We start from the raw sequence: 25,466 nt of genomic DNA, 5'->3' as shown, positions 1-25,466 counted from the left end.
GAAGCACCACAGCCAACCATATGCTGAAAGAGAAGCAGAGGCTTCTATGACTACCAGGACACAAGCTGATGATGGACGTGGTTAAGTTAAGAATTCCTTTATTCGTCACATTACACACAACATGCATAGTTGAGGGGCGGAAACTGCACATGCCATGCAATTGTGAAATTCTTTCCCGCTTTTTGACCCATCCATGGTCAGTCTTTCCTCCACGGCAGACCAGGTTTGTGCGTGGTTACTTTTCAATTTATTTATTTTATATGTGTGTGTGCGTGTGTGTGTGTGTGTGTGTATGTATATAGGGACAGTGTACATTAATCGACATTAATTGTTTATTTTGATTTTATTACTAATTTATTTTGTCATTAATCTAAAGCAGCATTCCGTGCATCCATGCTGTGAAGGGCGCTTCACAGCATGGATGTGAAGAAGTCACATCTATAATGTCCCTGCATCATTTTATTCCGCACCTACCAGATGCTCTGCTGCGAGAGGGAAGTGTTGGAAGTGGCCATGCTTTTATTGAAAGACGTCCGTGCCGCGACCGTGGTACACCCCATTAACAACAGGTAATTTAACGGTAACATTAGTTGCTGAGCTGGAAAGGTTTGACTGATTGAAAGATCATTATGTCCAGAATACAGTCTGCCCTAGCCAGCATTATAGTTCACTGGCTAATGTCCTCATCGAAATTGCAGGTTAATGATGCTAACTTACTTGTGTGCCACAATTGTAAACCTGCTAGCATGTCATTAGTCAACCAGCTCACTGGCTAGTTAGCTTACTTGTGTAGCCGTAATGCCACAGCGAACTCATGTAGCGTAACGCCACACCCTAACTAGCTAGTGGACTGGCTGGCTAATGTCACACCAGTAAGTGTACCAGTGTGGTAACGTTAGGTTTATTGTGGCATTACCTTGCTAGCGCCACATTTGTAACCTTGGACCCTGTTCTCACACATGGTGTTGGCATTCAGCTGGACTGTCCAAAAGACATATTTGTCAGTGACCATAAGTGTATTTTATTTAATCTATGTTTTAAATTGGAGTCTCAACCCTCCTTGCACACAAAGCATACTCGATTTATTAATGAGGCTGTGATTCTTAACTTTTCTCAGCTGTCCAAAAGCAACATTTTAATGGATGGTAATGTGGAGGTTTTGCTCAATTCTTTTAACAGTCATTGCTCTGCAATATTAGATAAAGTGGCCCCTCTCAGGTCCAGTAAGAGTAACTATATAAACCCATCTCCCTGGATTAATGAAGATATCAGGAGTTTTATGTGCAAATGTCGGAAGATAGAACGCCTGTGGAAGGCCACTAAATTATAAGGGCACAGGCTATACCTCAAAGACCTCATAAATACTTTTAACAATATGGTGATGGAAGCCAGATCTTCATACTTTTCCAAACTCATCTCAACAAGCAAAAGGAATCCAAAATTTTATTCGACACCATAAACTCTCTTGTCTCTCCAAGTCCTCCTAAACTACCAGTTATTTTAAACAGGCTATAGTTCACCCCCTGCTTAAAAAAACAAACCTAGACCCATCCTTGCCAGAGAACTATAGACCTATATCAAAACTTCCTTTCATCTCCAAAGTCTTAGAAAAGGTTATTGAAAAACAGCTACTTCGGGTTCTTGATTTGCACAATATAGCTGACAATTTCCAATCAGGATTCCGCAAACTCCACTCCACTGAAACAGCTCTTCTTAAGGTCTCTAATGACATTTTAACGGCTGCTGATACTGGTCACTGTTCTGTTTTGATTTAATTAGATCTAGCGCAGCATTTGATACTGTGGATCACCAAATTTTAATTCATAGGCTAAAACACCTAGTGGGCATTTCAGGTATTGCATTAGAGTGGTTTAAATTGTACTTGGCTGATAGAACACTCGCTGTCTCTGCTAATGGTTTTACTTCAGACGCTGCTGTGCTGGCATGTGGTGTTCCTGAAGGGTCAGTCTTGGGACGAATTTTATTCTCTATTTATATGCTTCCACTCAGTCTAATTATTAGTTCTTTCCCTAACATCTCCTACCATCTGTATGCTGATGACATTCAACTATACTTCTCATTTAAACCTGCTGAGATTGACAACCTATCTATGTTAAATGTATGTTTATGGGAAATTAGGCAGTGGATGGCAAATAACTTTCTTCAGCTGAATGATAAGACTGAGGTCATGATCTTTGCCCCTGATAAATGTCAAGTCCCTATTTAAGAGAAACTTGGTGCCCTATCCCTTTCTACTTGTGAAACATGCAAAACCTTGGTAGAATTTTTGACCAGTCAATGAGCTTTGATGCTCATATTAAGGCACTGACTAAATCTAGTTTCTTTCATTTAAGAAACATAGCTAAATTAAGGTCCGTTGTCTCAATAAATGATTTGGAGAAGTTAATTCATGCCTTTATTTCCTCACGTTTAGACTACTGTAACTCCCTTTTTACCTGCCTCAACAGATCCTCATTTCACTGCTGACTGCTAGGCTTTTAACCCGGTCTAGTAAATGGTGTCACATCACCACTATTTTAGCAGAACTGCATTGGCTACCAGTCAAATTTAGAAATCAATTTAAAATCACAGTGCTTACTTACAGAGCCCTACACGGCCAGGCTCCAAAATATATCAGTAACTACCTGCACCCTTACACCACGGGCCGAGCATTAAGATCATCTAACACGGGTCTGCTAAGTGTTCCTAATTTCGAACTAATTTCAAAACTCGTGGTGATCGTACTTTTGAGTGTGCCGCTCCAAAACTCTGGAACAGCCTTCCAGCTATGTTGAGATGTATTGACTCTGTGGAGAGCTTTAAAAAACACTTAAAATCCCTCTTATTCAGACAGGCATCTTTCTTAATTCTTCTTGTATGTCTGTATATTTTATGTGTATTTTATGTATATATGTATTTTATTTTATTTTATTGATTTATTTATTTTGTGGTGCTATATATGATTGTATGTATACATGACTGTTGTACGTATACATATTTGATTTTAATGTTGTGTAAATGAAAAGCACTTTGTGACCATTGTCTTTGAGAAGTGCTATATAACTAAACTTTGCTTGCTTGCTAGTAAAGCTAACTTAGCTAACTTACTAGCTAAAAAGAGCGTAAGCTAGCTAACCATAGCTTACTTTCTCATCCCTCTAGGATGCAAAGGAAGCGCACCTGTGGTTTTTTTCACATGATACTACAGGTACTTTGTGTTCTTGGCAGCGTCCTGTCACCCCGACACTGAGGAATGGTGTGGAATCAACTACGTGGATGGCAGATTTGAAATGTGCATCCTGTGGCTGCAGATGACGTGATGGTTGAGGAGATGAGGCAATGTACACTGATCGCAGACTGAGTGGGTCTCTAACTATTTGCAAATTTCACAAGAAATTTAACATGAATTGAAAATAGTTTTTAACTGTTGTTTTATATGTATGGGAAAAATAAAGTAATCTAGAATCTTGAATGAGTGTTTTATTAATTATATGAATTGATTGTTTGATGTTTATTATTTTGGAAAATGAAGCGAAAATTATCATTGTAGTTATTATGTAAATACTATGCCACAGTAATTTTTTTTAAGCCTGCCATCAGTGGAAAAATGTGTTGCTTGTATCCGTGGTCCATTTAAATTACTCAGTGTTAGCAGGAATAAAAGACAAATCATAAAAAGGCAAATTATATTGTAGATAGCAAGCTTTTTTATTTTTAGCTGTGCCGTAAACGCACCGGCTCTACAGCTAACGATGTAATGGTTCTGACTAATAGATGGTGTCGTCCGCGCACAAACCACACGCACACAAGACAGTGCATGCTCTAGCCACTGCAGCCAGTTTCGGTTTGACCTAAATGTATGACTAGAGATTGATCAGTTGTGCATGGTACTAGCGATCTCCACCAGCTAACCTATCCCTCTCTGCTCTGCCACAACGGCACGGTGTTGTGCTCTTGGCTTACGGCGCACAGCCGCCTGTTTGCTGTGCCAGATTGTGTCGGGCAGTCTGTGGACCCTACACTGTAAGATGAAAAACCAAACACAGATGGAGCAGCTTCTGGCTTTGTTTTACGAGTCACTAGGACACCTGATTCAAAAGCCTTCCCTTCAATGTAGTCCTCATTTACAAAGTGCTCGCTGCAAACCCTAGCTGCGGGACTGAGAGGGGGACTCGGCGTTTGAGAGCAGCTAGCCACCGATGGAGAACCGATTTCCGCTTTAGTGGCAAAACATGAAAATGTACAGTCTTGCCTTGTTTTTTTACTCTGTAGAATTCACTGCTACAGCCTGGAGCGATACAAAAATGACCTCCTCTGCAGTTCTTCTTTCTTTGTGGTTCCATTTTGTCACTGTTGTCACCAGTGGAGCATTGAAAGACCTCGATCCAACCAACCTCGTGACATCACGCTCTATGCCAAGACAATATAGCTGTGGCCTTGTTTGACAACATAAAGTTTGGGAGTTAATTTCTTATCTTACAACTTATTAATAATGTTAGGCATTGGCTAATGCTTTAGTGTGGAAAACCTTGCATTAATTTTTGGAAACTTTGTTAAGTTTTTCATGTCCCCTTTAAAACAAAAATACTCCAGCAAAATATAATAATTCTCAGCCATTTACCAGTTATAGGTCCAGGTCCAGATAGGATTGTGTCTGGGTACAGACCCAGACCACAGTCCACATACTGAGAACCACTGGTATAGTACTTGTACTTGCACATCTGTTTACAAAATGCTGCACAATACCCAATGCACATTATGAAAATCATTTGATTGACACATTGAGGTTTGTTTGTCTCACCGTCACAGCTGGAGCTGTCAGTGGTGCTGATCTCCACAGTCCTGAACGGTAGAGTACGGAAGGTTTTCTGAGTCTGCTGAGAACTGAGACTTCCTGGAACACAAAGTTACAACATAACAAACTACTGTGAAACAGGTCTGGGTATCGCACATCATCTCACTGAATTGTATCTGTAGCACACTGTTAAAAGTGCCAAGAGCTAGCACTGAATGCTTGATCAGACTGTAAGCCCTGTTTACTTCCATTAGAAACACATTTAACCAGCTAGTGAAATATCCATTATCTATGAAGATAGCTTTAGTTTCATTTTGTAAGGTTTTGCTGCTGGTCCTGGAGGACATGAATGGCATTTAGTTTTTGGTACTCAGCAACATCTCTTTCCATAAACAGTGTCCCTGTTACTTAGGATAACAACAATAATAACAATTGTACTGACTAACACTGGTATGTTACAACTTTGGTTTAATTTTCATAATTTCAGTCATCAAGAATCAGTTTTTACTGTTTCTGCCCTGATGAAGCTCAGATGGTGAGGGTTCCCTCTCTTTGCAAGAGATCATTTTCCAGAAGCATTCCAGAGCAATTTCATTGACGATCTACCTGGTATGACAGGTATCATAGCATACAAACATGTTCTTCTCTGTGGAAGTCTGAGTTAAGAGTATACAGGCATAACATTTAGATGTTTTAATGCCACCACTTTGCCTACTATCTCCTCTAACAGTTTTTTTATTTCTTACCTTTTTATTATTATTATTATTATTATTATTATTATTATTATTATTAATAATATTAATAATAATAGTTTTCAATCATTGAATTTTATTTTGCACTTGGCAAGTGCTATGTAAATAACTGTTTGCATTATTGTTAATTTATAATCTGAATCCCTTTTCTCGTAAATTATATTAAGAATTTCTGCCTGAACAACAATAACTGATTAAGCTTAACTACAATTTTGCCTACTGTACAAAATCCTCACTCACTTCCTGGTTGACCAGCCCATGCCATTGTGCTGCTTTCACATTCCCTGCCCCAAATGCACTCATGCAACCAGGCTACCACTCACGCAGAGTAATGCACACACCTGATGAGGATCAGCTGATTAGGAACACAATATAACATACCTGGGTGCAATGTGCTACCATTTGCATCCGGATTGTTTGGCCGAGATCCCAACACTTCTCCTATCTCCTGGCCCATGAAAATAATCCTGTGTGCGCCTTTGACATGAGTGTTTCCCTTTCCTCCTGCCTTTGATGATGGGCTCTGACATCTGTGTGCAATTTGAAGTAGCTGCGAGCATGGCATTATCATGAGTATTGTTTGTGTTGCAAGTAGCAATAACATGGGCACTATGCCGGTAACCAGAACTAGTTAAAATTTAAACATGTAAATATTTAATTTGTAATATATTGACTTATTCTTGGTAAATTAATTTTATGTTAATGCTGCCATGGTAGTTAAGTGATTATTTCTGATGGATATTTTTGGTCCTTTTGTTGTTACAGCACATGCAAACTTATTTCCTGTAAACTGAATATTAAAGAAAAGAAACTTGAAAGGAAAAGAAAATTATCAATAAATGCCCGTTTGTGGCTATTCACTTCTGACTTCACTCTGCCTGTGTCCTGCTTCCAACTCCCCAACCATCGAACCGTGGTTTGTCTGTTCCCCGCCTTTCCAAAGTGTCCCAGTGCCTCACCTTACCTAGAGATCAAGATGGCACGTTGTTTTGTTTTGTTCTTTGTTTTAATTCTGTTTTTTGTGATGGTACCTGGAGCTCTTTCACCAGAGAAGAGCTCATGAACATCAGGGTAACAACATCAGAGCATTTATTTCCTAATTTTCTGCTCCCAACACTGGAAATTGTGGACACCCTGGTCAAAGGTGCGCTCACCTTTGCTCATGCAGCGAAACGCCGGAGGAGAGGAAAACGGACCGGTGCACTCGTGTGTCTTCGCCAGCGTGGACTACGCAGAGCGTTACCGGGAATATTTCTCTCTAACGTGCATTCACTGCCCAACAAACTGGAGGAATTGTAACTGCTGTTGGGTAAAAACAGAGACTTTTCTTCATCTGCAGTTTTGTGCTTCTTGGAGACGTGGATTAATACTGGACTCTGCGCTGCAGCTGGCAGACTTCCAACTCTACCGTGTGGACAGAGATGCGGAACTTTCAACAAAATTAAAGGTGGAGGAATCTGTTTCTGCATCAACAGTGGTTGGCGCAACGACGTGACACTGATCCAGCAGCACTGTTCTCCTGACCTGAAATCTTTTACCATTAACTGTAAGCCTTTTTATTCACCCCGTGAGTTTACTTCATTCATTCTTGTTGGTGTCTACATCCCGCCGCAGGTCAACATGCAGGACGCACAGTGCGTGATCGCCGACCAGATACTGTGTGTGGAGCGAACCAACCCGGACTCTTTAGTTATTGTCCTTAGTGACTTTAACAAAAGTAACCTCACTCACGAACTCCCTAAATACACACAGTTTAGTAAATGCCCGACCAGAGAGGAGAATATTCTGGATCACTGCTACACCACTGTCAGTGATGCTGATCACGCCGTCACCTGCGCCGCACTGGGCCACTCTGACCACATCATGGTCCACCTGATTCCTGCGTACAGACAGAAGCTAAAGCACTGCAAACCTGCAGTGAGCACATCAAGGAAGTGGACCAGTGAAGCTGTGGAGGATCTCCAGGCGTGTTTGGACTCTACTGACTGGGATGTGTTCAGGACTGCTACCAACAGTCTAGATGAGTACACAGAGGCTGTGACATCCTACATCAGCTTCTATGAGGACTGCTGTGTTCCATCACAAACCAGGGTGAGTTACAACAATGACAAACCCTGGTTCACAGCCAAACTCAGACAGCTAAGGTTGGCAAAGGGGACAAAAGACAGATTCAAAGAGGCCAAGTACAAGTTTAGCAAGGCAGTGAAAGGTCACTTTCACACCAGAGCTGTTTGATCCGTTTTAAACGGACCAGAGTTCGTGTCCTCGGATAGTCCGCTTCGTTTGGACAGATGTGAAAGCTCATCCGAACTCTGGTGCGGACCAAACAAGTGAACTCCGGTTCGCCTGAAAATGTGGGTCTCGGTTCACTTGCAAGTGAACTCTGATTCGGTTTGTATGCAGTGTGAAAGCTCACTGGACCAAACACAGGATCAAATGTACGTAGTGACGCTATACGCAGTGCATATGCATGCTAAAATACAACGTATCTCATCTGTATTTATAATATAGCTTGATTCTGCATCTCTCTTTACAGCTCAATAGTCCTTACGTGAATGCTTACTGTTGTTATGGCAACAAGTGACCGCTGACATTAGCAGTTGCTAGCTAGTTTAGCTCTATTGTCTGAACAGCAATAAGCCATAAATTCACAATTTGGCATATTTAAACAAAAGCAAATCACAACTACCAACAGTCACAGTCCTTAAACTCTGAGCTCATATCTTGCCACATGTTAGATCGTCAAGCTACGATAGCATTATACGAACAGTTGTGTTCACTGTTGTTTTTCCGGCCGGGAGGGAGGGATTTCCCCTCCTACTTTGTCCAATCGACGAGCGCCCCTTTCAACCACATGATGCTGCTCAGGAAGTTCGGTGCGCTTTAGAAATCAGTGTGAAAGCAGAACCAAAACAAGTGATAAATGCAACAATGTTGTGACTTTCAGCTCCCCAATTGAAGTGAGTCCGATTGGTCAGGTGTGAAAACGACCAAAGAGTCTAAACGACTGTACTCTGAGAAGCTCAAACACCAGTGCTCAGCTAACGACTCTGCATCTGTCTGGAAAGGGCTCAGGCACATGACCAACTACAAGCCTAAAGCCCCCCACTCCATCAACGACTGACGCCTCGCCAACGACCTGAATGAGATCTACTGCCGCTTTGAAAGACAAAGGGACAGTCCAGCAATGATCCCCCACGACACCTCCCAACAGCTCCAGCTCCAGTCACCTCCACCAATGCCCACCTTAAAGGTCCCCCCTCCCCCTCCCCACCCACCTCAGTGACGACTCTTTTCATCCATGAGAGGGATGTCAACAAATTCTTCTGGAGACAGAACCCCGGAAAGCAGCTGGACCGGATTCTGTCTCCCAATCCGCCTTGAAGCACTGCGCTGATCAGCAGTCTCCAGTGTTCACAGACATTTTTAACACCTCACTGGAGACATGTCATGTGCCAGTCTGCTTCAAGTCTTCAACCATCATCCCTGTTCCCAAGAAGCCAAGGACCACAGGACTTAACGACTTCAGACCCATCGCCCTGACCTCTGTGGTCATGAAGTCCTTCGAGCGCCTTGCGCTCTCACACCTCAAGGACATCACCGACCCTCTCCTGGACTCCCTGCAGTTTGCCTACAGAGCCAACAGGTCTGTAGACGATACAGTCAACTAGCTACAAATATCTCTGCATATCCCTGGACAATAAACTGAGCTTTGAACAATACATCCTTGACATCAATAAAGCACTTTCTGTTTCTCCCCACCTTCTGATGCTACTACAAAAGCATAGTTAACTGCCACTGACTCCGATTAGCTTACTACATAATACGTTAGCCCCTTTACTCGTGATATTAAGTGGAGGCTAATCACACCCACTGTCAGCAACTGCGACAAAAGTTAAACATTTCATCTTATGTTATGGTCCATTTCACCTTAACAATGCAGAACTGCATTTGAAGACACAGTGCTAGCAAAGTAACAAAGTACTGTTAGCCAGTATTTACTGAGGTTGGGCTTAGGTTACAAAAGCACTTTGGCTAGGGTTAAGGAAAGATCCTGATTTCAGTTAAATGTTAAAAAAAAATCTTATGTCTCAGTGATTAATTTTTCTGTCGCTATTAAAATAGACCATGATCAAAAAGTGCAAACATTACCATAAAAAACAAAAATAATGCTGGAATTCCTATGAGTGATGTGCATCACAAGATTGTCTATTACATGAAATACGTCAGTACATTCAGTATCAACATTTTTGTGATTTGCCAGGTATATTAACAACATTTACACATTATGTATTGGTCAACTGTTTTCCCGGTATTCAAGGACACGTGGGGACCCTGAATGTGCCCAAGTACAATGACGCTTTAAATATAACTTCATTCCTTGCTCTGTGTAAGAGTGCCCGAAGAATGTTCTCTTTTCTGTCATATATATATTTTTTTATCTTCAAGAGCATCTTAAGGTTTTCTGGACCTACTGCGTGTGTTCAGCACTTGGCTTCTTTATTTGTCCTTGTACTGAAAGTGAGCATATAATTAATTATCCCTCAATGAACTGAAAAAACTGTGTGCTAAACTACAGTAAGTACAGTAGGTCAAAGTCAATGCAGGCAGTGGTCAATAAACTGTGATGGATTTTACAATGGGTAATACTCTCCAAAGACGTTAATACTAACCTAGAGGCTTGTTTCTAATCTGTCTAATCATCTGACAGCTCTGGTTTCTTCTTCTTGTTTCCTGTCAGACTTCTTTTTAGTGATCTCTCTATGTTTGCAGACCTCAGATTTTAACTTGGTGAGTACAAAGTGATTATTACTAATAGGAATGATGGCCAAAACCCCAGAAATATAACTCAAGTTGCAATAAAATAAATAAATAAAGAAATAAATAAATCCTTTAAAAGCAATGTTTACAAGGCTTACAGCAATAACGGCTAAAATCTGTCTGGTGACAATCTTTCCTGTGGTAGGTCTCAAACCAAACTCTTCTTTATTCCAAGAAACACTGCATTTTTTTCCCACCAATAATAATGAAACAAAAGAGCATACCTTCTGTGATTTCACTTTCCAACACTGTCTGGGTTCCAGCTAAACAAAGAGAATATAACGGTCACATTTACTAGCAGTCTACAAACAACAGCAGCTCTCAAAATACATTAAATGTTTTGTTAGTTTATCTAATAATTCAAAGACGTGATTTTCGCCAAAATGTTCTCATACTTCAGCTCTACAAAAGGAAAAATTGTTATTTTCAACTCAGGTGTCTCTGTTTGTCAGGTTCAGTGTGTGTGTGTGTGTGTGTGTGTGAGTGTGTGTGTGTGCGCGTGTGTGCGCGTGTGTGCGCGTGTGTGCGCGTATGTGCGCGTGTGCGTTTTCTCACTGGCAGAGAAGAGGTTGTGGACAGCCTGGGTGACATTGAGGGATGACAGCTCTAAACAATGGGCCAGGCATGCCAAGGCATGGCTTTGGACAGTAGGTGAGTTGTCCATCCGCCGAGCGAACAGCAGGCTCTGGATCAGGAACTTGTGTGGCAGGAAACAGGTGAGCTCAGGGTCCTGACACTCCTCCGGCACCCTCTCTGGCTGCTCCAGCAAAACCATCACCACGTCTATGGAGAACAGCCGGTGCACCATCTACAGAGGCCGGCACAATAGGTTTGTCTCAGAAATGTAAATTTCTACACTTTTTCCACAATGCCGTCACTGAACATTCATGATGACATCGCTGAAGATGACTTCTATAATAGTCAAAACTCAGTGCATAAGGATACAAATTTTTCATGAGGTTGGATGTGTTCATTATCATTTTCTAATATTTTTGGCCTTCTACATGGTATTGACTGCACAGTAGGGCTGAGTGGTAATAATTAATAGCATCTGTCTAGCACCACTATGTATGTAGTTGAAGATGCTATGAAAGTGATGACATGCAATGACAAGTGCTTCACATGAAAGTAAACGCAAAATACGCACAAATATGTTAAAAATGCTAGTGTAACAAATGGAAAATGCAGTTTAAGTCGACTGTAGCCACCTTGTGGCAGGAAACGGTATAGCAGCAATTGTTAAGTTCTTGGCCAAAAGTTCTGTTTCATGAAACTAATCTTTCTCATTGCCCAGGACACTTATTTTCTTGATATGTGGTCCATGGTTCAAAAAACTTGGGCAAGAAGATACAAGCAGTAAGTGTGTTAGAAAAATGAATTTTTAAACAAGACAACACCACAACTGAACACCTACAAATAAAGCCTAATAAAGCTCTCACTGTGAGATTTCAGATAGATTCTTCAGGAGACTATGTCTGTCTTACTTCAGAGCTGCTCAGAGACAGGCGCATTTTCCCATATTGTTGAATGTGTTAAATGTGTTGAATTAATTAGAATAAACTTTCACATATTGGTAGCACGGTGGCACAAGTGGTAACACTGTCGCCTCACAGCTAGAAGGTCCCCGGTTCGAATCCCGCTGTGGGCGCTGGTGGCATGTCTTCCACTGTCGAGGAAAAATGGGCCTTTCTGTGTGGAGTTTGCATGTTCACCCGGGGTTTCCTCCTTAAAATAACCCCCACGAAAAGCGTGCGTAACGGCCTGTCTATAGACTTTATCAATAAAATATATTAACAATTAATATAAGTTGTTCAAAATTTAACAAATCAGACAGCATTTTTTGGGAAGGCCAAACATTCAGTTACAGTTTTAATGAACTCAGTACTGTTTCAATACACTGACTCCTAACTGTTGATTGGATACCATTTTACCTTCATAATACGTAATTATCACTTGTTATTGTACCTTTGGTTTTGGCCTTGGTGCCCCACATTCAGGCTGCAATGCTCCAATAATTTGTGTTTGTCAAAGGCCAAAATGGCTTTGCCCTAAAAACGACATGCTTCAATGCTTATGCATATGCAGCATAATCAACTTACTGTTGTCAAAGGACTGGTAAAGGAGTTCAAATGATCATCATAATGATATGAAAACAAACAGTCTATTCATTGAAGTGCTTTTTCAAAGCCGTCATGTACATTGTGAGCTGACACTTTGCCGAGCTAAAGTATAAACAAACGTTTTTATTAATAAAGTAGGTATACTTTCTTCATACACGATTTAATGACTATAGATAAATCTAAACAAAACAAAATGCAAACTGTAGGCCATGATTATTGGAGCTTAGCTCTTTCTGGTCTCCGTGTTTTGCCAAAATATAAAAAAATGCAAGAATATTTTGCACAGACATGTAATTAGAAGAACTTTAAGCCATATCATCCGCCTGCTTTTCTCTCTACACCAAGTCACTTCCTCATCCATTCATTTATCCAACCTTTATTTAAATCTCTGAGTCTGTCTGTCTTTTTTTAGCCTCCAATAGTAATGACTTAATGATCTTTAATAAAAAAAAATGTCATCTAAATTCATGAGATGTAACATAATACTGACAAAAGAAACTACAAACAAGCATTTAAGGCATGTTAAGGTCACTGTAAAATCACTAAACCTACCAGGCGCATCCTGGCCAAGTCCTGACATGGATGTTATAGCAATATTTTAATGACAAAATCAGGAACCTGTGCTTCCCGTTTCTCTTTTGTTTTAGTTGGCTATTGTTGATAGGATTATGCGGCTGGGAAATGCTTTCATTTTCTTAAAAATGTCCTCTCTTAGGCCAATATTTCAAGGTCAGCTGCAGAAAACACTGTTTCTGCTCCATTCTTTCCTGAAAAATTGTGTCAACAGCACAGCATCAGGTCATATTTAGTAAATATCCTGTAGTGTATTATAAAACAGAGTTAAAACGTTCTGAAATTCAGTTGTTTGATCTCAGTGATGCATTATTGTTTTTCATGTTTGCGTTCTAAATTTAAGAAGGAAGTCACGCTGTATAAGTTGAGCTTGTTCAAATCCTCATATATTGTCTGAATCATGACAAGAATATATAGAGAGTATACATCAACATCTAGCATTTGAAATTCATTTCTCACACCACTGGGACATTACCTTTGAGCTCCTGGAGAAGTTAAACAGCCACTTGATGAAACTAGCATAGTCTGTACTTTCCATCTGAGACGTCAGCATACCCACAGCCTGGGCGCCGTGGCTTCGAAACTCACTCTTCTCCACCATCTAAACATCCACAGCAGAGACATTATATCAAAGTTATACTAATGCATCACCTAATAATGTCACATCCAACTATCTACCTACCAATGCAATCTGTAAATATTCTTGAATGTGACTGTGTTCATAAAACTTTAAGGCATAAGTGGTCATTGGCTACATGACCTTTACACTAAGAGTCATTTGAATTTTGTATGAACTGTATCATGCTGAGTGTTTGCTAGGCAATTCACCTGGAAGCAGATATGCTGCAGGAGGATCTGTAGAAAAGGCAGCACCAACTCCTTCAGCTCATTCACAAGATGACTGTAATCACAAACACATACATTGTATATGAAGTTATATATGGTTTGTAACATATCTGCAATTAAACAGCTCATAATCTGGCAAATTTATCAAGTGAAGTGTTCCAATCTTTGCATTCTATCCATCTACAAAAATAAAGGAATGATTAGAAGCTAGAGGTGCTTGTTGTCACCATTTTTACATTATGCTTTTGACAGTTACAATGTATGATGTAATTGACCTAATTAATACAGATGTACTGTATGCGCTGTCCAGTTCCAGCCCAGCCACAGAGTCTGCTTCCTCAGCTTGCTGGCCTCACCAGTTTTTGTGCCACCACCCTAGCACACTGTAGCAAAGAACAGACCACTGGCTACTACAGACTTGTAGAAGATTCGCAGCAGCCTGTTGCACACACTGAAGGATCTGAGTCTCCTCAGTCTATTCCACCATGTGGAGGCAATCACAGTGAGAATGTTAACATGATAAGGGCAGACCAATGAGTGAATGTGAGTTCTGTCAGAGAGGCTGGGGCCAAGTATTCAATTGTCAGATCAATAGAAGCAGAACAAAGGTCACAATTTCGGATAAAAGGTCATCAGAAATTGGAACCTCAGTGTCAAAACTGGGAACAGAAATGCAGCATCTAAACATTGTGTTGGCACTTGGCCTTTCAGGCTGAATAATGTTTGTAGCAAACCTCTGGTACAATATAACATCTGTGTAACAGCACTTCACTGTGGTTACAGGATATAGTCCAACACTGAAGCATTCACCGGTTAAAGTGGCAAACATCACCAGTGGCGGGTTTATCAGCTGATGCTTATTCATGTTAAACAGTAGACAGAACAAAATAAACCCATTTGTGGGGGAAGAAGCTCTGCTCTGCATTTCCAACAGTGTTCCTTCAGTTCCCTCAACTCCAACAGTGACTTTTCAGTATTGTGCCTTAAGCTTGGAGTCCAGCCCTGTGTTGAACCGTGCTAAGAGGACTTCACAGTGGGAGCTTTTCGGTATTGTGCTGTTGTAGCCCCTTTTATGAATCGTCAAATAGTTGTTACTGAACTAATCACGATGATACTGTTGTTCTATGCATCCCTGTATCCTGTGATTTACGACTGTGATTTAGTGGCAGTGCTTTCTGCCCACATCAATTACAATTTCATATCATCAGTAATTTAAGATCCAAGAGGGACATCCCTACCGTTAAGCATTACATTTTAAAGTTAAGCACTGAATCACTCAGAATCTCTTTCAGTATGTTTTTTGACCGTCCCGGCTCCAATTTGTGAAAAAAGGCTGATGATTTTCTACCAATGACACAACAAGCATCTCATGCTGAAATGTGTGGGCCGACCTTCACACTTTTCATTCACTGCAGGCTTGTGAAGATGATGTTCAGCACATTATTTCAAAGACTCTGAGACTAAATAAAACAATCCTCACTTGATTCAAATTTCAACAAAACTGCTGTAAACCAAAACACAGATGTTTACCAAACAAAATGGATGGCCTGGTCACGGGTCGAGAGGATGGCCTGGCTGGGTACAAGGAGGGAGGGCTTCCCTCTGTTGCCTTTCTTCATCATCAGGATGACATAGAGAAGCTGGTGGAAAACTCTCCGCAGGGACTGAACAGACATCAGCTTAGATTATTATTTATCTTAGTATTTAGGCACAAAATATGTTATTTACCATCACATCTGGAATTTAGCAACAGCCCGTGCAAATAACTCTTCAAGCAAGAGTGAAGCATTTTGTCATATTCAGTATATGGCAAGTGTAGTCTTAAAGGCATTCAAAGCACACATCAGTGTTTTTAGCTGCAGCTGGCCCAAACTCTCCTCTGCTGTCTGGATCACCATCACACTGGGTCAATTCAGGCTTGAGAGAAACCGGCGGAGCAGCATTGTAGGCAGGCTGAAAAAGGGTCTGTTCAGATCTTGAGTTTCTATATCTTTTGCTGCAAGCTGTGTCAGTATGATTGGCCATTACACAGTGTACAATGTGTTGTGTACTCTCAATGGAAGGGCAAATGGGTCTCTACATGTCACTACAAAGACACAAAGTGAGGGAAGGAAGCGGTTCCAGCCACACTGGGGCAATCATAGAAAATGTTTAGAATCTTTGCTTCCTGATGGTGGTATTTAGGGAGATTAGTTTACATGTTTACAGTACATAGTAAACCAACAAGTCTGCGCACTATTGCCCCACCGTGGACCATGATTTTTGGGTCTTACCTCTTTCTGGTCTCCGTGTTTTGGCAAGCATAGCAGCTGCAGGCCATAGAAAGCCATCTCAGGAACACTCCTCAGCCTGGTGATATGTCTATGCAGAAATAACATAAGTGTCAGCTCTTTCACGTCCTGGACAATGCTCTTCAACAAGACAGAGACGGAAGAAAACTCACTGCACAGCAGCAAAGTTTAGCTCTCCGATGACTGGCTCAAAGTACAGCAGCTTACTGAAGATCTGCAGAGAAAAAAGTAAACATGTTAGCTCCTCAAACATGAAGATACAGCAGTATGGTATATGAAACAGGTGTGATGGTGAAGTCGTTCGTTACATGCATGCAGTTGCTGGCACTCTGTGGTTGGTCTTTGAGTGGAAATGACTGCAGGAGTCCGAGGAGGCTTTGAACCAAGAGAACCACACTATCTCTGATCTTCATCAAGTCCTGACCATTGAAATGAAGTTCCTCCTCCTCCTCCTCTTCCTCTGCCTCATCCATTTCCATCTGAGGTAACAGTGACAGGCACCGTTATTTCCACACACCCTCGACACATCCTCTCTCATTCCACCAAAGCTCATATGAATAACACATTCTGTACATATCCACCTGTGGCAGATAAGATAATCCTCCAGACGGGAAACTGAAAGATTATTATTATCATTGCATCAACAAAAAGTTTCAAGATAGGACTATCTTGAAAATGTATCCTTGGTGGCATAATCATGGTATCTCTCACTTCATCACGACACATCCAGAAATGTTTCAACCATTTCACAGAACTGAAAATAAATAAATAAATAAATAAATAAATAAATAAATAAATAAATAAATAAATAAATAAATAGTAATAATCCTGCTAGACAGCTAATCTTATGCCATCACATCTTTTAATTGTCCCGAGGGTTTAAGTGATTTCTGATAGAAGAGTGTACCTCATGAGGGTCTTTCCACTGTGGTTTGGAACGTTTGCCCTCTGCCTGAGAACTCTTAGGACCATCTTTCTTGCGCTTCTTTCCAGAGTCCTGAGGCCAGCATTGAGAGGCCAAGTCTGCACATGTGTCCAATAAGACCTCATGAAAAACCTTGTTGGCAATGCTCCCTAGAATGAACAAACAAACACACACACACACACACACATGCGCGCGCAGGCACAGACGCAGGCACAGGCACAGACGCAGGCACAGACAGACACAGACAGACACAGACATGGGCAACCCTTAAGTTATTCATGAAGGGAACAGCTTGTGAGCTTCAGGTTGCCTGTGGAGTTTTTGACCTCTCGTAGTTCTATGGAGCTGTTTACTCCTGAATGGGTTCTGGTTTTCTTTGTCTTGTGCATGTGTATGCAGATACACATTCCTGCCATTGGTTTCACACTATTCCACTAATATACAGGTGGCAGTAATGCAGCAGGAAGCACAGCAATGCATCAATAAAAGGCAGTGAAGAAGACTGCTAGCTTGTAAATGTGAATGTAAACAATGTTAGATTTAGAACAGGTTGCGTTTCTTGACCTGTCAGACTTTGCAGTCGTGATATCACCCTGTTCCCACACCTCATCAGCTAACTTGAATAAAATGTCATGAAATCTGACAGAAATGACAGCAAAGTCTAAGAAATAAGACACAAAATGTCATGAAATAGAATTACCTGTTGTGTCAAATCCAACCTGCTTCATAGGAATACATTATAGGAGCCACTGGTACACTTACATTCTTTAAAATTGATGTTTTTTGTTCAAGTATTTTTCATTAATCAACTGTAAATATACAGTACAATGTATACTGATTCACACACAAGCAGTTCAGTGAAGAAAACAAGCTATACAGTATGTGCTCCCTGCTTCAACAGTCCAAAGACAAAACAATAATCTAGACTTAATTGCTACAGTCTTCAAGAATGTGAGTTTGTGGCTTCATTAATCCAATGTGGACTATTTTATGTGTATACTTCTCAGACTTCCTCACCTGGGATTCCCAGCAGCAGCAGGTAGACTGAGGCAGCGTGCAGACTGTTCACTCTCTGCTGGACATTGGCCCCTTTAGCTTTTCCCGCCAAGACAAAGACAGACAGCACAGCCACCAGAGACTTGACTGACAGCCCGTTCTCTCCCAGTGTCGCCCAGATAGTCTGCAGTTCAACATGAAAGAAAGAAAAGAAAGACATCCCTTTATTAGTCACATACACACAGAGTTACAGAGGGGGGAAACCACACATGCCATGCATTTTTGTGAAATTCATTTCTCCACATTTAACCCATCCCGTCACGTCCTTCCTCTGCGGCAGACCAGGAGTGGTGGGCTGCCATTCGACAGCGGCGCCCGGGGAACCAGTTCTCGTTTGTCATCATTGGTCAGGTGGTGATCTTCTTGCATGTTTTTAATGGGTTTTTTTTTAAAGGAGGATACCCCAGGTGAACACGGGGAGAACATGCAAACTCCACAGAGAAAGGCCCCTTTTTCCTCAAGCTGCAGGCACCGAAGGCATGGTGGACCAGCGCCCACAGCGGAACAGTTTGCACTTACTGTTGCTACCAGACATGAAAAAATATACCTATCACGATGCCTCTAGAGCAACACAGCCTGCTTGACTCAAAACTAGCTCACAGTGGAGGACCATGGCCAACGTCCGTCATTCCTGGAACTTGCTGCACAGAACCTCAGTCAACGAGTTGTGGATCTGCCCTGTGCAAAGACAATGCTAAGCTAAAGGCTGAAGTTACCAACTTACAGAGCCAAAGCAGGGGTCAAAACTTGTCCCATTCCAGAGTTTGTGTAAAAATCTTGTTTTAGAGGTGCTTGAATTTATTTTTGAACATGATACCAGAGCAGCAATTAATTTAAGACAGGAAGTACTGTCATTGTAGAATGTCTGTCCTGCAGGGCTTGCTGCTTCTTTTTCTAGCATGTCACTGCCAGTAACACCTTAGTAACATATACTATGCTAACTTATATCAATGCTAATATCTGCTCACATTATCCATTTCATCTGGTGCAATTTCTAAGTTGTATATTTCTCTCAACTGTACAATAACCATATTGGCAACAGTACATTTATAAACTGTATGGTACATATATATAAACCTAGTATTTCTCAAGTGCAATACAACACATGTCATTAATTCAATTCAATTCAATTTTATTTGTATAGCACCAAATCACAACAGAAGTTGTCTCAGGACACTTTCCAGGCATTAGTTAGTTTTCTCATAACAATATTAGCAATAGTACTTTTTTATGGCAATAAGATTTTTATGGCATTTACTATTTTTTATTATCTGTAAAAATATACATATACATAGTTGTTTTCTATTCTGTACCATATATACTTTTTTATTTTGACCTCTCTATGCCACTGTGTTTGCTCTCTGTAATACTTGCTGGCTGCAACGAATAAATTTCCCCCAGCATGGGATCAATAAAGTCTTATCATACCTTATCTTATCGTATCTTATCTTATCCAAATCTATTGCACTGACCTGCTGCAGTTTGGTCTTATATATTGATCACTCATAAAAACTCTTTACAAAAGAAAGAAAGCGCGAAACAGAGAAAGAGAAACCAAGGACAGTCTGTAAAGTGTGAAATCATTCTAGAAATTTGCAGAAGAATTTGAAAAATGAAGAACAGAAATGTAAAGTATACATGATTTCAAATCAATCGAGCAAAACTCCAATAATCCTTCTATTTGTGTTCCCTGGAGCGGGAGTGGCTTTATATACCTGTGCCCCATCTCTGCCTGCAGACTGCTGTTGGTCAATGGCATGGGCAAGTAAACACTGGTACAGGGTTCTGAAGGTCTTGTCTCCACAGGCTGCAAGTTCTTCCTCTGTGGTGTCATCCAGTGGTTTCCTTTCTGTGAACTCTAAGTCCCACACCTCGTCCACCCAGGCTGCAAATCACATCAGTTGTTACATTAAATGAGGAGATACCGGACCACCAGAGACAGTATGTCACAACTTGGAGAACTCTGTTTTCTGTCGGAAGTTAAAAGCTGGCAAAGGTTTGAGGGTGAAAATTTGGAATCCTCATTGTCTTTTTCACTTGGAAAAATGACATTTGCTATTTTAACTTAAATGTGGAAACAGATGCTAACACATAACGAACACCATCAGCAGGCTGGTGATGACTGAATGTCTGTCTGAATGCAGTTTGGGAGGCATTTAAATAGGTCTGCAACTAGTGATTATTTATTGATCTATCATTTTTGAGATTTCTCAATATAATGTTAGGCTGTCAAATGTCAGATAAGCCCATTGCAGTTTCTCAAAGCCCACAGTGACAGTCCTGTTTTGTCCGCTGAAGTAGGGATGCAACTAAGGATTATTTTCATAATCAATTAATCTGCAGATTATTTTCACAATAAATCAGTTAGTCTATAGAATGTCAAAAAATTGTCAAAATGCTCATCACAGCTTCACAAAGCCCAAAGTGACATCTTCAAATTGCTTCTCACAGTAGAAAAAAGGCCAGAAGTCCAAAGATATTCAATTTAATACCATTCATAATAAAGAAAACCATCAAATCTGAGTCTGAGAAGCATTTTTGCTTGAATGACTGCAACGATTAATGTTAATCAATCATCATAATAGCTACCAATTAATTTTGTTATGATTGATTGACCATTAATCCCTGGACCCTGTTAACAAAAAAAAAACAAACAAAAAAAAAACGATCACCTTACGTGTCTATCAGACACGTAATTGACGCTATATTTACAGAAGAAATTAATGTTCAAGTAACAAGAGTTGTAGGGCTTTAATACGGAGGATTTATCCGACCAATTTTGCATACGTGTGTGTGTGTGTGTGTGTGTGTGTGTGTGTGTGTGTGTGTGTGTGTGTACGTATACGTTCCATTTTCTACAGTAGTAACTATATTGATGAGTAACGTTGTCTGGAGAATCTTGATAACGTTACAACATGGCTCTAAAAGCTAGGCTTACTGACAGAAGATGAGCTGACATCTGAAGTCGCAGTGTGTGTGGCCACTTGTTTGGTTGCTGAACTCGCCACTGTCTCCTAACAATTTTTTTACAAATTGAAACTTTGCTTAAAATGTGATTTGTTTTCAAACCAAGCGTCACTGGGTTTTGTTTTTTGTTTTTTTTCTTTCTTTCGAAAGATATGTGACTGTGATGGCCACCGTTGTTAGTCCTTGTAACACGACAGGACACAAAACCCGGAAAAAAGCTAACGTTACGTTAGAAGCCAACTTTCATTGATTTTAAAATATCAGACTTCATTTAATCCCCATCAGTCCATGTAATAGAAATGTCGTTTACATCATAGACACAACACACAAACTTACCGTCTGGAATTTCTTTTAACTTCAGAAAACGCAGCGCTGACACAAAATCCATGTTGTTTTGAATCATCCCGCCCGAAACTGCAGACTTTTACACATGCGCAGAGAAACATTTCTTCGTCACTTCGGCCTGTGTTTCATTACCGCCATCTTCTGGTGTGGAGCAGCGCCGATGAGTTTGCTTCACCAAAAAGACAAATGTTTTCTCTCTTTATGGAAAACGACAGTTCAAACGGGTCAGTGTAGAACACGACTTTCGTTCACTACAGCACAACTGGGAACTGCCTCAGATATGAATACCATTGCATAATTAAGTTAAACTGAGAGGTAAAATAAATTCGATTAAAATCACATGATGGAGAGGGGTTAAAATACAGTTCTGGGGAGTCAAGTGGCTTTAAATAGTTTTTACTATTAATGTCGCAATTATTTTTAATTGGACAGCCAATTTGTTTCTAAATGTTAAGATTTTAACCTTGGAATGTTTTCTGGACACAATGCAGCTGCAGTAGGCAGAATGAATGACAGAGACACTGGACATGGCCGGAGGGCACTGAAGAGAAAACATTTAGTGGAACTCCAAAAAAACCAAACATAATCCAACATATTGGCACTATTTTAGGAATCACAAAAGGAATTCTGAAGAAGTCATTTTAACAATACTCACATGAAAAAAAACTATTACACATGGGAAGGATCAGGATGATCTGCAAACCACTGGAAGAGAAAGCCAGGCTTAATACTGTTGGTCTAATTAGTCTGATGCACAACACATCCACAAGTGAGAGCGGGGAGAGGAGAAAACCACACCCAGCCTCAGACAGACAGGGGAACAAACAGACAGACAAATAACATGAAGGTAAAGGGGGAAAAGGTAACCACTAGGGATAGACACAAGGGCAGATCCTAACACTAAATGCTTCAAAGACAAGATTCTATAAATCATGTGTGTAAATAACATTTTACCAACAGAATCAAATTGTTTTGTTGTTTTGTCATTCAACCTGTTTGTCCTTCATGACAATTCACAAAGAACATGGCATTCAGTTTTGCTTAGACAGCCACAAGTGCAGCGTGGGATAAAAGCTGATGAAAATCTACAGATGTTAAGGTGTTCTCGTGATTCAAAATCAGCCTCACAAAATCTGAAAATACGACATTCATCATTAAACAGAAGAAATTAATAACATTGATATAATGAACAACGATCGGTCATCTGTACTCATGTAGTGTGACATGCTGAACAACCTGCTGTGCAGCGTCTGGGACACCTCAGGACACTACAACGCAAAGTCTAGCATGTTAGAATTTCTTTTTGTCTTGACACACTTAGTGTGACATCTCCCACAATATGCTCCTGAGCATTGGCCAACACAGCCAAGCCTGCTCCTTGTAGAATAAATAACTCTGGAAATAAAATTACTATATGTGAAGCGTGTTGTACCTGTCCTAATTGTTATCCGGATGCTACCCAGTAGATGTATGAATGAAGTTAGTTGAAAGTCTAGTGTATCCCATACAGATGCTGAAGGGTAGGGGAGACCAGGGACAGCTGTAACACAGGGATAGTTGTAACACTCTCAGTTTGACCAATCAGGGAGGAGCTGTGGTGATGTCATCAATATAACCCATGCCCACTTCCAAACTGAGCTCACAGGTGAAGCCGCATGTCCCTAGGGTAAAAGCTCTCTGTTTTGGAAAAGAAAAACTATTTTTCAGGTAAGAAAGTATTGTTGCAGATACAGTTGTTTCACTTACATAAGTGCAATTAGTAGTTTCTCTAGTTTAATTTGATGTGTTGCATTAGTGCTAGCTTTGAAGCTAAATGCTAAAAATGGTTAGCTTTTTAATGGCTGCCTGGGTCGGGGATGGTTGTAACAGAAAAAATGATCAACACAGCCAGCGATGCATGGATGAGGATGAATCCTGCTAAAACCATGACCATCTACAACATTACACTGCATTCCCACTTGCTGCGAAACAACATACAAGCTGGATTTCGATGTACAGGAATATGGCCTTTTAACCCAGAAATTTGCACCTTCACAGGTCACAGACAGGCCTGATCCATCTACCATACCCTCCACCTCAGCTCACCAACCAGGCCATGCCTCCACCTCAACTACCCTAGCAGCTGAAGCTTCAACCTCAGCTAACCTGGAAGCCCAAGTTTTCAGTCCACCTGCTCTCCGTCCATTTCCTAAAGCAGGAGCCAAGATTAATCCTTGTGGAAAAAGAAAGAAATTATAGTCAGAAGTCCTCACAGACACACCAGTAAAACAGGCACGAGAAGAGGAAGAAAAGAAGAGAATCAGTGCAAAAAAAAAAACAACCAGAAAGAGGAAGAAAAGAAGAGAAGCGGTGCAACAAAGAAAATCATGGGCAAAAGAAGAATATTGCAAGCAAGAAGAAAGCAGCAAAAGAAAGGTCCAGGCATGATGACACAGATGATGCTGACTCCTCAGATGATGAAAACATCTGCATCGTGTGCTTGGAGCACTTTGATAATTCACGGCCAAAGGAAGTGTGGATCAGATGTCAGCAATGTAGACTTGGGCACATGAAGCCTGCACCCCAGGCAAGGACAGGTACATTTGCCACAATAGCCTGTCTGATTAAACGAAACGGCAGTTTACATGGTTAATAGGTTCAAAAGTTTTTTTGTATTTAACTTGCACTTTTTAGTTATTTTTTATCATTATTTTTGTATTCTTAGATTTATATTGTTCCTTCTTTATAATTCATTAAAGTTCTTGCATATAATTATTAGTGTGAATCTTTTTTAAGTATAACAATTTAAGTGTTACAACCATCCCCTAGTAGTGTTACAACTTACCCCAGTTGTAAAAACATACCACTTGTATTTGACAATAATTTACTTAAACTGTGATGGTGTATTATAAGTACAAGTGAATGTATTTTATAGCAGACAAATATGGGTACTACATGTCAAAATCTGAGATCTCCAACACAAACAACAACTGAGTTACACTTGCTCAAACAAAAAGTGTTACAATTGTCCCCGGTCTCCCCTACCTTGTGTGTCTGTATGAGACACCAAGGGCACAAAGTGGCAAAATTTGAAGTTCTGGGAATGATAACAGGTTGGCCTAACAAACAAGCTTAAAAAAAAAAAACACACATTCTGACAGAGACAATGTTATACAGACAAGTTTTGTGATAAGCAAACGAATAGCTAAAAAGCTGAAATCTCATTCAGAGGGATAATTTGTGAAGTAGTGCCTTGTTGCCACTGCAGAACTGCTGGCACCAGAAAAAGCAAAATTCTTTCAAAGTGTCAGTTTGTGTCAAGGAACCATCACAGAGTTGATTACTAATATTGTGCAAGATAGTGAAAAACCTCTGAAGGCCAATGCAAAAAATATAAGTTTTCAGATGAGAATAAAGAAAGACCAAGGGCTCTATTTTCGACTCCACCGCTGGCACGGCGCAGTGATATTTTCGAGCAGCGCAGGCAGGCACGGCGCAGTTGGTATTTTGGTAAACCCAGGCGTACAGAGGTGCACCGGGATGGGCTTTGCGGCGAAGTAGGGGGAGGTGTCGGCATAATGAGCAGGCGCATTTATATTTTCGTCCATTTCGGTCTGCGCCGGCGGCGCAAAAGTGTGCTAAAAGCTCGCCACCCCAGACCTGGGGCCCGTTTCACAAAGCAGGTTTAGTGAAAACTCTGAGTTTGTTAAGCCTGAAATGAAGGAAACTCAGAGTTTTCCGTTTCACAAAGGAAGGTAACTCAAACCAGAGGAGGAGGGGTAACTCTAGCCTGTTTCACAGAGAGAGGTAACTTAAACTCTCGGTCAGTTACCATGGTAACAGACTCTGAACCTAACCTGGTCGGGACCAGGTTTTCCTCAATGAACCTCGAGTTTCTCTCTGTCTCCGCCCCCTGTCAGCCACACGTTTTTTGATTTCCTCATTCATTCAGTCAGCAGGCGAGTTTTGGTATAACATAGTTCTGCCGTCTGTTAT

At 40.7% G+C, this 25,466-nt stretch overlaps 1 protein-coding gene across 1 annotated transcript in view; it reads right to left on the bottom strand.

The window, feature by feature from the left end:
- Positions 1–21,555, bottom strand: part of ncapd3 (non-SMC condensin II complex, subunit D3) — a 46,889-nt gene extending 25,334 nt beyond the window's left edge. The window contains exons 1-13 of the mRNA XM_070978031.1: positions 21,483–21,555; positions 19,895–20,064; positions 18,141–18,303; positions 17,106–17,272; positions 16,507–16,677; positions 16,351–16,412; positions 16,181–16,268; positions 15,438–15,571; positions 13,890–13,962; positions 13,537–13,662; positions 10,924–11,176; positions 10,593–10,631; positions 4,802–4,894 (exon numbers count right to left, since the gene is read on the bottom strand). Coding sequence (XP_070834132.1) covers positions 4,802–4,894; positions 10,593–10,631; positions 10,924–11,176; positions 13,537–13,662; positions 13,890–13,962; positions 15,438–15,571; positions 16,181–16,268; positions 16,351–16,412; positions 16,507–16,677; positions 17,106–17,272; positions 18,141–18,303; positions 19,895–20,064; positions 21,483–21,549 — 1,606 coding nt within the window. The 5' untranslated portion in view covers positions 21,550–21,555. The remainder of the gene's footprint in view (positions 1–4,801; positions 4,895–10,592; positions 10,632–10,923; positions 11,177–13,536; positions 13,663–13,889; positions 13,963–15,437; positions 15,572–16,180; positions 16,269–16,350; positions 16,413–16,506; positions 16,678–17,105; positions 17,273–18,140; positions 18,304–19,894; positions 20,065–21,482) is intronic.
- Positions 21,556–25,466: the final 3,911 nt, after the last annotated feature.

This window comes from Chaetodon trifascialis, chromosome 13, assembly GCF_039877785.1.
Source record: "Chaetodon trifascialis isolate fChaTrf1 chromosome 13, fChaTrf1.hap1, whole genome shotgun sequence".
NCBI lineage: Eukaryota > Metazoa > Chordata > Actinopteri > Chaetodontiformes > Chaetodontidae > Chaetodon > Chaetodon trifascialis.
The sequence above is the reverse complement of the archived record's forward strand: the minus strand, read 5'-3'. Positions and strand labels throughout refer to the sequence as shown.